The sequence below is a fragment of the Mirounga leonina genome, unplaced genomic scaffold, assembly GCF_011800145.1.
Source record: "Mirounga leonina isolate KUSES-001 unplaced genomic scaffold, KU_Mleo_1.0 Mir_180, whole genome shotgun sequence".
NCBI classification, from domain to species: domain Eukaryota; kingdom Metazoa; phylum Chordata; class Mammalia; order Carnivora; family Phocidae; genus Mirounga; species Mirounga leonina.
Window position 1 is genome coordinate 4321479 of NW_023270469.1, and position 13478 is coordinate 4334956.

At 54.0% G+C, this 13478-nt stretch overlaps 1 protein-coding gene across 2 annotated transcripts in view; it reads left to right on the top strand.

Moving 5' to 3' along the window:
• MEAK7 (MTOR associated protein, eak-7 homolog) overlaps nucleotides 1–13478 on the top strand; it is a 55957-nt gene that overhangs the window by 39564 nt on the left and 2915 nt on the right. For both annotated transcript variants that reach the window (XM_035024676.1, XM_035024677.1), the window contains 6 exons: nucleotides 2039–2216; nucleotides 4957–5187; nucleotides 5517–5661; nucleotides 8145–8573; nucleotides 11274–11392; nucleotides 12812–12991. In XM_035024676.1, coding sequence (XP_034880567.1) covers nucleotides 2039–2216; nucleotides 4957–5187; nucleotides 5517–5661; nucleotides 8145–8573; nucleotides 11274–11392; nucleotides 12812–12991 — 1282 coding nt within the window. The remainder of the gene's footprint in view (nucleotides 1–2038; nucleotides 2217–4956; nucleotides 5188–5516; nucleotides 5662–8144; nucleotides 8574–11273; nucleotides 11393–12811; nucleotides 12992–13478) is intronic.

A 13478-nucleotide genomic window follows, 5' to 3' on the forward strand; every position in this document is an offset into this window, starting at 1 on the left:
CTCCGGTCACAAACCTTAAGGTTTTCTGGAAGTGAAAAAGGTGATCTTTGGCTGGAAGCCCCCATCTGAGAGTGAAATAGAATCACTAGGGTTGCATTTTTATACATTTACCATTTTCAGGACTTCAGCAGAATAACAAGATGAGGGGCCCAGGGAGGGTTGTGTGAAAACGATCAGGTGTTTTCTTGGCGGTTGGTTGGGCCGTGCCCCTGGAGGGGACCAGGCACCAGCTGACACAGTCCCCACTGTGTCAGAGACCAGGAGAGCCTCGTGCAGGCTGGCCCTTGAGCCCAGGGCTGGAGGTTTTCCTTCTTGGCTGTCATGCTGCTGAGAAGCTTGAGGAGTGGAAGCATCTAGATCAGGTGGCTCGTGAGTGATAGCCCAAGCTGGCCTGTGTGAGCTCTCCTCTCCAGCTGCCTTTGCACGTGGGCCGAGGTCCGTGTCCGAGTCCCGGCCGGTGGCGTCCTCTGCAGGGCAGATGGGTCCCCTGCCAGGATGGAGATAGTAGCATCACGCAGGATGTGGAGAGATTGGAGCCCTTGTGCTTTGCTGCTGGGAATGGAAAATGGAACACCGTGGGGTGGCTCCTCGCAAATGAAACATTGGATTACCGTACGACCCAGTGCCTCTCGGTTCCCAGGTCTGTACCCCACAGTCTGAAAACAGGGACTCGAACAAGTCTGTGTGCTCTGTGTTCATAGCAGCACTATTCACAATACCCGGTAGGTAGAGACGGCCCAGCTGTCCAACAACGGATGAATGGGTAAACCCACCGTGGCTGGGCCATGGATGGGCCTCGAAAACCATATGCTGATGGGAGGAGACCAGACCCACAAGGCCACAGATCGTGTCGTTCCATGTACGGGACTGTCTGGAACAGGGACACCCACAGACACTGCACATGGGTGGCCCCAGGGGCTGGGGGATGGGGCGGGGAGTGACTGCCATGGACACGAGGTGTCCTTTGGGGGCGACAAAAATATTTCGGCTGGGTAGAGGTGGTGGTTGCACCACACTGTGAATGCGCTAAATCCGGCTGAATGGTTGATTTTAAAGTGGTTAGTTTCACGTTAAGTGAATCTCCCCTTAGTAAGAAGGAAGAAAACTCGGGACTGTACCCCGTTTCCTCTTGGGGGATTGATCAGCCAAATCTTGGGGGTCCTGGGCTGGCCTGCCCTCCCCTTCTCGGCTCCCTGCCTTGACATGGCGGGAGGCTGTTCACTCCTGGGCTGGGGGAGAAGGTGTTTTTCTCTCCAGCAGTTTCACCGACGCCAGCTTCCAGGGGGAAGTCTAAGGACGGAAGGAATAAGCCACCGCACTTGGCCTCTTAAGAGATTTTTTTTTTTTCTCTCTGCTTTTCTGTTTGACTCCCAGATATGATGGCACTCGACCCCTTTCTGTAATGGGGTCTGTGACAATGAACAAGGCCCCTGGGCCTTGGGGTGCCCGTCTCTGTGTCCCTTGAAGGTCACGGGCACCTTCTTAGCCCTTTGCTTGGACTAACGCAGTGGTCACCACGACCTCTGTCAGAGAGCGTGCTGGTTGCCATTTCACGCAGGAGGATCTGGAGGCACGGAAGCTTCTGGAGCCCGCCCCAGCCCTCGTAGCTGCTAGGGGGCGGAGCCAGGATCACAGGGCAGAGCTGGCCCAGTCCCACGCTCGCTTCCTAGGTGGTATTTTCAAGATGTCGATTTTACTCAAATACGTGTGATCAGCCAGCCTTACAGACTTTTTTCAAGTTAGGTTTTGAAAACAAGAGTATTTCGATGAACATACTGATTTTTCTACCTTTTAGGTACATTAGTGTAGGAATTGTGTTTCCAAATAAAGAAATCCAGACAGCTTGGCAAGCACGCGTGTGCCTACAGAGACCCCCGCGCTCGGGGGCCGGTTTTCCCGCCAGATTTGCATTCACCCCCTGATGTAGCTCTGATGAGTTTGCAGCTAACTCAATACTGAGTAATTGACTATGTATCCTAACCAACATTTACTCTCTCTGAGCTCTCTAACTTGATCTCTACCTTGGTGTCTTCTGCAGAGAATTGTGCCGGATACGAGGAGAGATGGGGAACAGCAGAAGCCAGTCGGGGCAGAAGTTTTGCTCACAGTTTCTTCCTGAGGAGCAGGTGGAGATCGATAGACTCTTTGATGCTCTGTCGTCGGAAACGCACAGCTCCAGGACCTCGCCCCGATCCTTCTCTCTGAAGGCGCTAAAGGCAAGAGCCACGCGTGGCTTTCAGTGGGTGGTCTCACGCAGGTGCTGCGCGCTGTGGCCCTCGGGCCCGAAGCAGCTCTCCGTGGTGGTCCGACGCATGTTCGGCAGCACTGCCAAGTGCATTCTCTGGAAAAGGCAGGTGGTCTGGGGCGCCTGGGTGGCTCAGTCGGTTGGGCGGCTGCCTTCGGCTCCGGTCATGATCCTGGAGTCCCGGGATCGAGTCCCGCATCGGGCTCCCTGCTCGGCGGGGAGCCTGCTTCTCCCTCTGACCCTCCCCACTCTCATGTGCTCTCTGTCATTCTCACTCTCTCAAATGAATAAATAAATCTTTAAAAAAAAAAAAAAAAAAGGCAGGTGGTCTGCATCTTCCATGTTGCAGGCTGCGGGCTCTGTCTCAGCTGCTCTGCTCCGTCTCTGTAGTGCTGTGTTTTGGGGGACACTTCTACCTTGAGATCGACCAAAGGGGCCAGCCCTGCGTCCCATCTCTTAAACCTTTGTCTCCTGATTTCCCTCCGAGACCGGGTGACCGGCTGCCTTAGCGGGGTTTGTGGGTCCAGTAACCACAGCTTCAAGTGTACTTTGCCTTCAGATGTATTTGTGAGTGTTTGAAGTCTTAGGATTTTTCTGGTACTCCTAACAAAATAATGAAGTTTCACATTCAAGTTTTACCTGCCAAGGGGTTAAAATTGCCTGTTTCCTCATCTTTTCACCCTGTTCCATGGGCCTTTTTTTTTTTTTTTTAAAGATTTTATTTATTTATCTGAGACAGCACAAGCAGGGAGGAGGGTCAGAGGCAGAGAGAGAAGCAGACTCTCCGCTGAGCAGGGAGCCTGATGTGGGGCTTGATCCCAGGACCTGACCGAAGGCAGACGCTTAACTGACTGAGCCACCTAGGTGCCCCTCCATGGGGTTTTTTTTAACAGCATGTTTGAGTGCCCAGACAGCAAGACCGTGGCAAAGAGATCCCACCAGCCCATCTTCCTGGGTGATGGGGAAGGGCTGCATCAGGGGAAGGCCATCTAGTAGTCTCCTCTTTAGTACGTGCAGAGTGGGAGCTGGTGGGGGCCTTGGGGATCCTCCAACATGCTCACTTCAAAGATGAGGGAGGTTATCGGGGTCACGGCTACGTGGGTGTGTGCATGCATGCGTGCACATGGGGGTGTATATGGATCCCCACTAGACCCAGGCACCCACGAAGCCGAAGCAGGAGGACCAGCCAGACCGATGAAAGGCCTGAGTGCAGGGTGGGGAACAGTGTTCTGGTGTGTGTATCACAGCACGGAGGGCGAAAAGTTGGTCAGAAAACCCTGGTGACGGAAGGAAGTTTCTTCGGGGGAAGCAGCAGAGATTACTTTTTCAGGAGAACCTGGAAAACACTGACAGAGAGCCCCTGAATATCCGTGTTGTCCCAGACTCCAGACACAGGGAGCCGTTGGAAAGAACCCGGTTCTCAGAACCTGCTCGGAGGAAGCTCATGATTCAGTTTGTGATTTGCTGTTTCTATCCATCTTTTTATAAGCCCTGGAGCAAATCGCATTGCATGTTGGGAGTGAAAAAGGAAAACAGTATTTACATTATGTTATTGGCAAGACGTTAATTAAGGAGGAGATTTAAGGGGCACCTGGGTGGCTCAGTCGTCAAGTGTCTGCCTTCGGCTCAGGTCATGGTCCCAGGGTCCTGGGATCGAGCCCTACATCGGGCTCCCTGCTCGGCTGGAAGCCTGCTTCTCTCTCTCCCACTCCCCCTGCTTGTGTTCCCTCTCTCGCTGTGTCTCTGTCAAATAAATAGAATCTTTTTTTTTTAAATATTTTATTTATTTATTTGACAGAGAGACATAGAGCAGAAACACAAGCAGGGGGAGTGGCAGAGGGAGAAGCAGGCTTCCTGCTGAGCAGGGAGCCCGATGCGGGGCTCGATTCCAGGACCCTGGGATCATGACCTGAGCCGAAGGCAGACACTTAATGACTGAGCCACCCAGGTGCCCCAATAAAATCTTAAAAAAAAAAAAAAATTTAAAATCCGGGCACCTGGGGTGGCTCAGTTGGTTGAGCGTCTGACTCTTGATTTTGGCTCAGGTCATGATCTCAGGGTCATGAGATCAAGCCCCGCATCAGGCCCCACAATCAGCGTAGAGTTTGCTTGAGATTCTCCCTCTGTCCCTTCCCCCATGCTCGCTTGCTCGCGCTCTATCTGTAAAATATATCTAAAAAAAACCCAGAATTAGATTTAAAATTTAAATAAAACTTAAGTAAAAATGCATATTAAACACAAGAATTTGGATAGGAAGAGCTGGCTCGTCTCATAGGGGAGAACAGATAAGCTATGCACACACATACGTTCCACGTGTTAATAAATTCAGACCCACACATGGCAGCTGTTAGTGTAGAATGAAGAGGTGTTGAGCAGAGTGAAGAGCAGACAGTGACCAGAGGCAGGAATGATGTGGCCAATCTGGTGTGGGGGGGACTGGAAAGTTTGGAGGGCAGGATGGGAACAGATTGTGGAAGAGTCTGATGGCCATGATGATCCACAAGCCAGGACACATCAGGCGTGTGCGTTTTGGGGTGATGTGATTCTCTTGGGTGGGGGAGAGAGGATACCTACGGGGTTTAGGAAGGTTGAGTGCTGGTGGAAGCATCTGGGAGTGGCAGTGGTTGGTCTTGGTCCCTGGTCCTTTTCCTGCGACCCTACCACGCGTAGCTCAACCCCATCCAGGCTTTTCTGCTGCTTGTTCCCAACAGAGCCACGTTGGAGAAGCTCTTCCCCCAGAGATGGTCACCAGACTCTATGACGGCATGCGGAGGGTTGACCTGACAGGGAAGGCCACGAAGCCCAGCGACAGCGTCTCCCAGGAACAGTTCACCGTGTCCATGTACCACTTGCTGAAGGGAAACTCCGAGGAGAAGAGTCTTGTGATCCTGAAAATGATTTCTGCCACAGAATGTCCTGTGAAAGCAAGAGAAGTCCAGAAGGTAGAGAGGCCACGAGGCCGTTTGCAGCCATGCCAAGCAGCCTCGGGGGTCCTAAGGTGGGGACTTAGCTCAATCGCGCAGCTGGTGGAGGCACATGGAGATGTCCCCCTCAGGGACCCTAGACCACATCACTGGTGACGTCAGGACTCCTGGACACAGGCCTTGGTGAAATAGAGCTTGAACACCTACCTAAGTAATGTAATCTCTTCCCATGTTGTGACCCATTGTAGTCGGCATTGAAAAGATAAAGCGTCTTTCCCTGTATTGATACGATGTAGGTTGTGGGTCATGGTGGAAATGTGACGAATGGTAAAACTGTGGTCTTTCAGTTTACAGAGGATCTGGTTGGCTCTGTGGTTCACGTGCTCACCTACAGACAGGAGCTGAGAGGCTGGACCCAGAAGAGAGGCCCGGGGCCCCCCTCCAGGGTGCAGGTGCTGGCCGCCCAGCTCTTCTCCGAGATGGACCTTCGAGGCAAGTGCCCTGCGTGCTCACCCACTGAGCCCTTGACACGTAGACTGGTACCACGCGGTCTGGGTGACTGTCGTTTTGTAGCGAAGTTTTGAAATCCGTACACGTGAGTCCTCCCAGTTTGCTCTGATTATCGTATTGGTTGGCCGTGAAACATGCCTTGTGATAAATTTATTATTATTTTTTTATTTTTGTTTGTTTTATTTATTTATTCATGAGAGTGAGAGAGAGAGAGAGAGAGAGAGAGTCAGCGGCAGAGGGAGAAGCAGGCTCCCAAGAAGCAGGGAGTCCGATGCGGGACTCGATCCCAGGACCCTGGGATCGTGACCTGAGCCGAAGGCAGCCGCTTAACCATCTGAGCCACCCAGGCGCCCCGCCTCGTGATAAATTTAAAAGGACTGAAATCATACAAAGTATGATTCTTCAACGACAGTGGAAAGAAATTACAAATCAGTAAGGAGGCATTTGGGAAGTTCACAAATATGCAGAAATAGTTTCTAGTATTTTTTTAATACTTATTCTACAAGATCATTAGTGATGTCCCCAGTTATGTTTTTTTGTTTTTTTTTTTAAGCTTTTATTTATTTGAGAGAGACAGAGAGTACCAGTAGGGGGAGGGGCAGAGGCAGAGGGAGAAGCAGACGCCCCAGTGAGCGCAAAGCCCAACCCAGGGCCCGATCCCAGGACCCTGAGATCATGACCCGAGCCAAAGGCAGATGCCAATGGATTGAGCTGCCCAGGCACCCCCTGCCCACTTTCATTTCTGATTTTAGTCATTTGAGGCTTTTTATTTTCTTGATCTGTCTAGCTGAAGGTCTGTCAGATTTTGGTGGATGTTTTCAGAGAGCCAGCTTTTTGATATAGTTGGGTTTCTCTGTCTCTTCATTCCTCTCTACTCTAGTCTTTATTTATTTATTTATTTATTTATTTATTTATTTGCGAGAGAGAGAATGAGAGACAGAGAGCAGGAGAGGGAGGAGGGTCAGAGGGAGAAGCAGACCCCCCGCTGAGCAGGGAGCCCGATGCGGGACTCGATCCCGGGACTCCAGGATCATGACCTGAGCCGAAGGCAGTCGCTTAACCAACTGAGCCACCCAGGCGCCCTCTACTCTAGTCTTTTCTGTCTGGTTGCTTCACATTTAGTCTGGTCTACTTTCTCTAGTTTTCTAAGGTTGAAGGTTAGGTTATTGATTTGAGATCTCTCTTCTTTTTCAATATAGGCATTTACAGCTATACATTTATCTCTAAGCACTGCTTTAGCTGCATCCCATAAGCTTTGGTGTGTTGTGTGTATGTGTGTTCAGCCCTCTCAGTATCTTCTAACTTGTGATTCCTCTTTTGGTCTGTTGGTTACTTAGATGTGTGTTACTTGACTTCTACATGTTTGTGAATTTCCCAAATCGCCTCCTGTTGTTGATTTATAATTTCTTTCCATTGTGGTTGAAGAACATACTTTGTATGATTTTAGTCCTTTAAAATTTACTGAGGCATTCTTCATGCACCAATGTACGATCTATTCCGGAGAATAGTTCCATGTGCCCTTGAGAATAATGTGTATTCTACTATCATTGGATGAGAAACCATATACATTTGAATTTACTTGGGATTTAAAAATAGCTGTGGTGAATCTCTTTGCAAAGTAGATTTGTTTTTATAAAAGCATTATTTTATTATAAAGCTGGATTTTAAAATGCAGTTTGGAAAATAGGTCCTATTTCAAAAATCAAGTGGTGAATTTGGAACTTGGACAGGAGAATAACGTAATACATGTAAAATACCAGTACTCGGCCTTCCGGTAACACCACCATATCACCTCCATTCTCAGTGGGTAAGAGAGAAAACAAGACTATGGGGTCAAGCATAATTCCTTGTTAATGATACCCGTTCTTCCCAGATAACTGGCGGTGGGCGTGTCCCGTAAGTTACAGCCCCCACCCTGACTTGCCTGGAGGGTGTCATGCTTCAAGGGCCTTCCGAAATGGCTGTGTTGGGTGGAAGCCCCTCGAAGAGTGTTTTTTGGCGTGGCTCTCTCGGGAACATCTGCAGAGGGCTTCAGGGCTGGGCGCAGGGGTGAGCCTTGGCTGTGTCCTGGGCACCTCATGTGCAGCTTGCAGAGGAGAGAAAAGATGGGTATGGACATCGAATTGTTCAGATCAGTGCAGGCGCCAATCAAGCCACGTGTGAAATGTTAAATACTCCAGTAGCCACATGAAAAGAGCAAAAAGGAACAGGGGAATTATTTCTAAGATGTCCAAAGTACACTTGAACATCGGTAATCAATGTAAAAAGGGAGGGAGATCTTACACTTGCTTTTTCACACCGGCTTTTTGGAATCGGGTGTTTTATACTTCCTGCACGGCTCAGTCCAGACCAGCCACATGTCAGGCCCTCAGAAGCCACACGTGGCTCCCACTTTGGGCTGCACAGGTGCCAGGAATGGATGTCAGGTAACGTGGCCACACGGCTTGGGTCTGTCCCTCCCCTAGGTGGCGAGAAGCTTCCGGGGCCTCAGCAGCTGGACTGTGAGTGTGACCGAGCCACCATCGAGGACTGGGTGTTCAGGACCCCCCACGTGGCCACGTTTCTGAGCGTGGTCATCCACAGAGGCTTCCTCCTCCTGCGCTCCTCCCTCGACCTGGCCACCCTGGTCCCCGAGCGTCACGTTGACCCGGAGAGGGTGTTCGAGAGCATCCTGGACGTCCTGTCGGTCATCTACGTCAACTCCCACCTGCGCAGGGAGCAGCAGGGCCGTTGGCGCCTGCTCTTCTCGTCCGAGCTCCACGGGCACAGCTTCTCGCAGCTCTGCGGCCGCATCACCCACCGGGGCCCCTGTGTACTGCTGGTGGAGGATCGCGACGGCCAGGTGTTCGGCGGGTTTGCCTCCTGCTCCTGGGAGGTCAGGCCTCAGTTTCAAGGTGAGCCTGGGTCCCCTGCCCCACACGCGGTCGCACGGTGCTCCTGGAGAGTTCCGTCTCGTGGCTCCTGCCTGGGGACCCCTGAGCCGACCGAGGGCGTGCGTGTCCAGAGCCTTTCGTCCGGCTCCTCCGAGTGCTTCTCAGGACATGGTCGGTAGGACAGTAGGAGGAGATGCTGCTCTGTGTGGTCTAGCGCTTCCTGAGTTTCTTTTGTGATTCTGGCAACGGAGGAAGGGACACAGGACAGGTATGCCAACCCTGGGTCTCAGGCGAGGAGGCGGGGGCTTGGCGTTATTAAATCACATGGGGTCCAGGCCATGGGGGAGGCTGGGCTGTGGTGCTTCTGCTGGTCCAGTCCAATGGATGGATCTTCTCGCGGGCCGCCCCCCATCCCTGGACAGCCCCATTCTCCGCTGGTGCATCTGCTCTGCGGGGTCTGCCTTTCCCTTCTGCCCTGGTCACCCGGTCTTGTGTTTTTTTTGTTGCAATTGGATCACTCATTGTGTGGCTTTCAATGCACTGGATGAAAGTCTCAGAAGTAAATTCTTGCCCTTCATTAAAGAAATGTGCTCTGATCAACATTTTTCTTTTCTTTTTAAAGATTTTATTTATTTATTTGACAGAGCGAGAGAGCACAAGCAGGGGGGCATTAGAGGGAGAGGGAGAAGCAGGCTTCCCGTGGAGCAGGGAGCCCGATGCGGGGCTCCATCCCAGGACCCTGGGATTGTGACCTGAGCTGAAGGCAGATGCTTAATCATCTGAGCCACCCAGGTGCCCCTGATCAACGTTTTTCAAGGGTCCTTTATCTCCTGGGCAGTGGGCTGTTCTCGGACTCAGAGCTGCACCTGCCTTCCCCGGTCTGACGTCCCCGTAGGTGCCTCGGCGTGTGGCCCTGGCTGCCCGAGCCCGTGTCTTCAGTGAGTCTTCCCAGCGGTGAAATGGGGGGGCCTTTCCCAGAGGCTCTGAGACCCGATGCAGCCCCGCCCTCACACGCAGGAGCCAGATGGTTAATATCCTTCCTGTCCGGGTCCCTAGATGCGACAGACCAATGCCACATGGTCCTCCGGGACAGGGACCGCGAGTCTGAATGGGAGGGTCCTCTCGCATCCCCCCACCTTCTCTCATGCTGATCCCTCTACGTTGCTGTGGGGACCTCCTTATCAGGCCCTTGGTTTCCATCTTGTCCTCCAGTCCATTTGCCACATCCCAGCACGTCTGACCCTTGAATGCTGCCTGCAGGAGGCGCATCTCCTGTGCGCAGCCTCACGACCCACGCCTGTGTCCCGGGGCTCCGTGCTCGGTCTCCTCAGACTACCTGCAGGCTGGGCTCCCTCTCATTCCCAGACTTGGCGCATGCTGCGCTTTCTCTCCTCCCGACCCGTTTGCATGACCAGCTCCTTGTGGGGACTCAGCCCAAGGTCCCCTCCTCCAGGAAGCCTTCCCAGACCTGGGAGGGCCATGTGTGCCCCGTGTGTCCTCTGTCATACTGCACACCTCTGCACACCTTCTCTCTATGAGGTGGGGTTCTGCCTGCCGGGAGGCCGCGTCCAGGTGCAGAGCTGACGTTACGAGGGAGATCATAGTAGCCACGGGGTGGGGGATGGGAATCATGAGCAGAATCCCTGAGATCCTGTTGTTTCTAGGGTTTAGTTTTCTCCAAGGTTTCAGAATATGTCAGATCTTTAATCCAGGAGCTGCTACTAGCTTTTCCCCCACTGTGTCCGGGATCCCCAAGTCCACCCACATGTTGGGGACTCCCTAGGAGGACCTGCAGGACTCAGGGTACAGTCACCCTCGTGGCCACGATTAATTATAGCAAGAGGATGTGGATAAGATCGGCAGAGGGAGAGGCACCAGCTTCCAGAGCCCTCTCCCAGGGGTTCACACGGGACGCACTCGATTCCCCAGCAGGGTTGTCTACCAGCGATGCCCGTTAGGGGCTCAGCACCTGGGTTTTCCTGGGTGCTGGCTACAAGAGCACCCAAACCCCAGAGTCCGGGAGGAAAGCAGGTGTTCTGCATCAACCACACTGTTTGCACAGGGAGCCCCACTTGCCATTTCTGGGAGTGGGGGACCCTCCCCGAATCCACGGTCCCAGACGCCAGCCCAGGGGCCTTTCTGGGGGCCGCAGTCTCAACCCTGCTGCGTTTGCTCACTTCTGCACCCCCACCTTCCTTGTCACAGTGTCTGGGGGGATGAATGGGGGAATGAGCTGCTGTCTTCAGGGTTGGAGGCTGTGCTTTAGGGTACAGAGAATCCCAACAGGTGACCTCCTGCTTCTCCCAGCTCCTCTGGTATTAACTCCACGTTGGCTCCGCTGGTCTTAGTGTTAGATTAAGAAGCAGGATTAGGCTCCCCGAAGAACAGTGGAAAAACAGTGGCAGGTTTTCAAACTTGAGTCCATGCTGTCCTGAGACATGAGCGGAATTCCAGCAGAGGGCAGCCTCGCATCACAGACGCGGTCCTGTTCGGCGCCTTCTAGTCCGTTTGTCCTGGAAGCCGTCCTAACCTTGCAGACGTGAGGTGATGTAGCACCAGGGAGTCCCTTGAGGTTTACCGTTTGTGCGGTGGAAAGACCCGTGGCTTTGGGCTGAGCAGCAAGGGGCTCGCTTTCTCCGGGCCCCGGTCCTTCAGAATTGTGCGAAATGGTGCCGTGTGGGATCGTTGATGTGAGCTTGTCCCCACTCTGGTCACTTCCAGGGGATGACACATGCTTCCTGTTCTCCATCTCCCCCCGCATGGCCGTGTACACCTCCACGGGTTACAACGACCACTACATGTACCTGAATCACGGGCAGCAGACCATCCCAAACGGACTGGTAAGGACTTAAGGAGAGCAGGGGCTGTCCCACCTGCGTGATGTCCTTCCTGCCACGGGGTCCGTCCCGACGTGCCCAGGCTGACACTTCCCTGCAAGTCAGGACAGAATTCTCTCCTGCAAGGTCGGGCTCGGTTAAGGCGTGTCCATGGTTTGTGTGCAAACGGTGGATTTGCCAGTTTTCCTGGGGTCACCTGGTTGGGCTGTGGCCTTTGTGGCTGGAGATGAGCTGGGAGAGGGGCACACCCAGATCTGGGCTCCCTGGACCCATCCGGAGTTGTTCCCGCGTGACTCCTAAAACCGGGGCTCTCGTCAGGGTGAGTGCACCTGTCGTCTGCTCCGTCTGCAGCCTGGAGACTCAGCTATGGGGGCAAGAGGACGAGGATGCAGGCGAAGGGGGGTGGGGGCCAGGGCCAAGGGGAGGAGCTGGGTTGGGTGTCCCCACATGTGCACCCCCCACCCCGCACCTGTGAGCCTGCTTACTTTGGGTGAAACATGGGTCTCCTGCCAGCACCCCAGCCGATTCCTTTGCTGCTTAACACAGAGCACCTTTTGGGAAATTCCAGCTCTGTGCTTGCAGAGCTGAGGAGCCCAAGAAGGCTGGTCCAGCTTGTCAGGTTGGAGAGGGCCCCAGTGCTCCTTCCCGGGCTCACCGTAAGGCTCCCGTGGGGCCCCCTGAGGACCCCGGACACCTCCCAGAAAGGACAGTTGGGTGGCCTCAGGAGCAGCACCCGGTAGGTCCTCAGGAATCGCCAGTAATCAGCCCAAGAGAGAAGCTGCCCTGAGAGTCGGCATTTTCTGCTCTGGCCTCTCGCTCAACCTCAGTCCCCGGGCCGCCAGGGGCCCGAGAAGGCAGTGGTAGGGGGGCGTCGGGGAAGGTCATCTGGAGGCTGAACAGTGGTTTTGTCTTGCTGGCCACAGGTTAGTGTGACGGCGGAGCGATGGATGGTGGAGAGATTGGGTGTGAGTCACCCCCAGGTCTGCGTCCTGTTGGTTGTCCCTGCGGTTGGCCCCACGCAGGAAGTGACTGCTGGCTGAGTAGCACCCTGTCTGGGGGCCCAGTCGCAGGTTTTCCAGTGTCAGGATCGGTGCCGACCTCTCCCCTCTTGGTTGAATGCTTTGGGTCTCTGGGCCCTGGCCTGAATCCTTTTTTTTGGTCTTCTGCTGTCACCTACGCTCCCAGCCAGTGTAGCCCTGGGAGAAGGAGCCGCGGGGTGGGCGTCTGGACGCCTCGGTTATTTTAGTAGCTTGGGATGGGATGTTTAAATTGCAGCCCTCTGTATGTTTCCAGTTTTAAAAAAAGGGAAGAAAACTGCATCCACCTCTTACCGGCCCCCCTGTCAGCCTGGTTCTTGAGGCTGATTCAGGCTCGGAGGGTCTGGCAGCTCCGAATGAGGAGGCCCTGCTCTTGCCCCCGCAGGGCATGGGAGGACAGCACAATTACTTCGGGCTGTGGATCGATGTGGATTTCGGGAAAGGACACAGCAAGGCCAAGCCCAAGTGCACCACATACAACAGCCCTCAGCTGTCGGCCCAGGAGAACTTTGGCTTTGAGAAGATGGAGGTGTGGGCAGTGGGAGACGCCTCAGGGTCGCAGCAGGTGAGCGGCGGGGGGCACTGCTCCACTCTCTCCAGGCTACCCTTTTGCTGCTCCGTCTGGAGGTAGTTTATCCTAAACTTGGTCCCAGCAGCTGCTGCTGGACAGAGAGATGCTGGTGGGTGCACAGCAGGGCTGGGAGTCCTGTCGGGGTCCGTGGGGTTTCGTAGAGTGGACCCTCCTGGAGGCAGGGCCCTGCGCGAGGTGGGAAGCTGCTGGGTATGTGGCCTGTCTACCAGATGAGGAAGGTCCAGGCTTCCTTCTTGTCCCGTGGTTCTGCAATGAGCCATTCTTGGGCCCTCTGCACCCCAAGAGCTCCCAACGATGGCATCCCGGGGTCGGGGGTACTTCCGTGAGAGTGCTGGAGCCCCCACAGTGTTTTCCTTGTGGCAAAAGTAGGGGTCCTACTGTCATGAGCTTGGAACCGGCAGGACGTCCCTGCTTGTTCTTGGCTGTGAGGGAGGCGCTCATGTTCCTTCCCTTCTTCCCA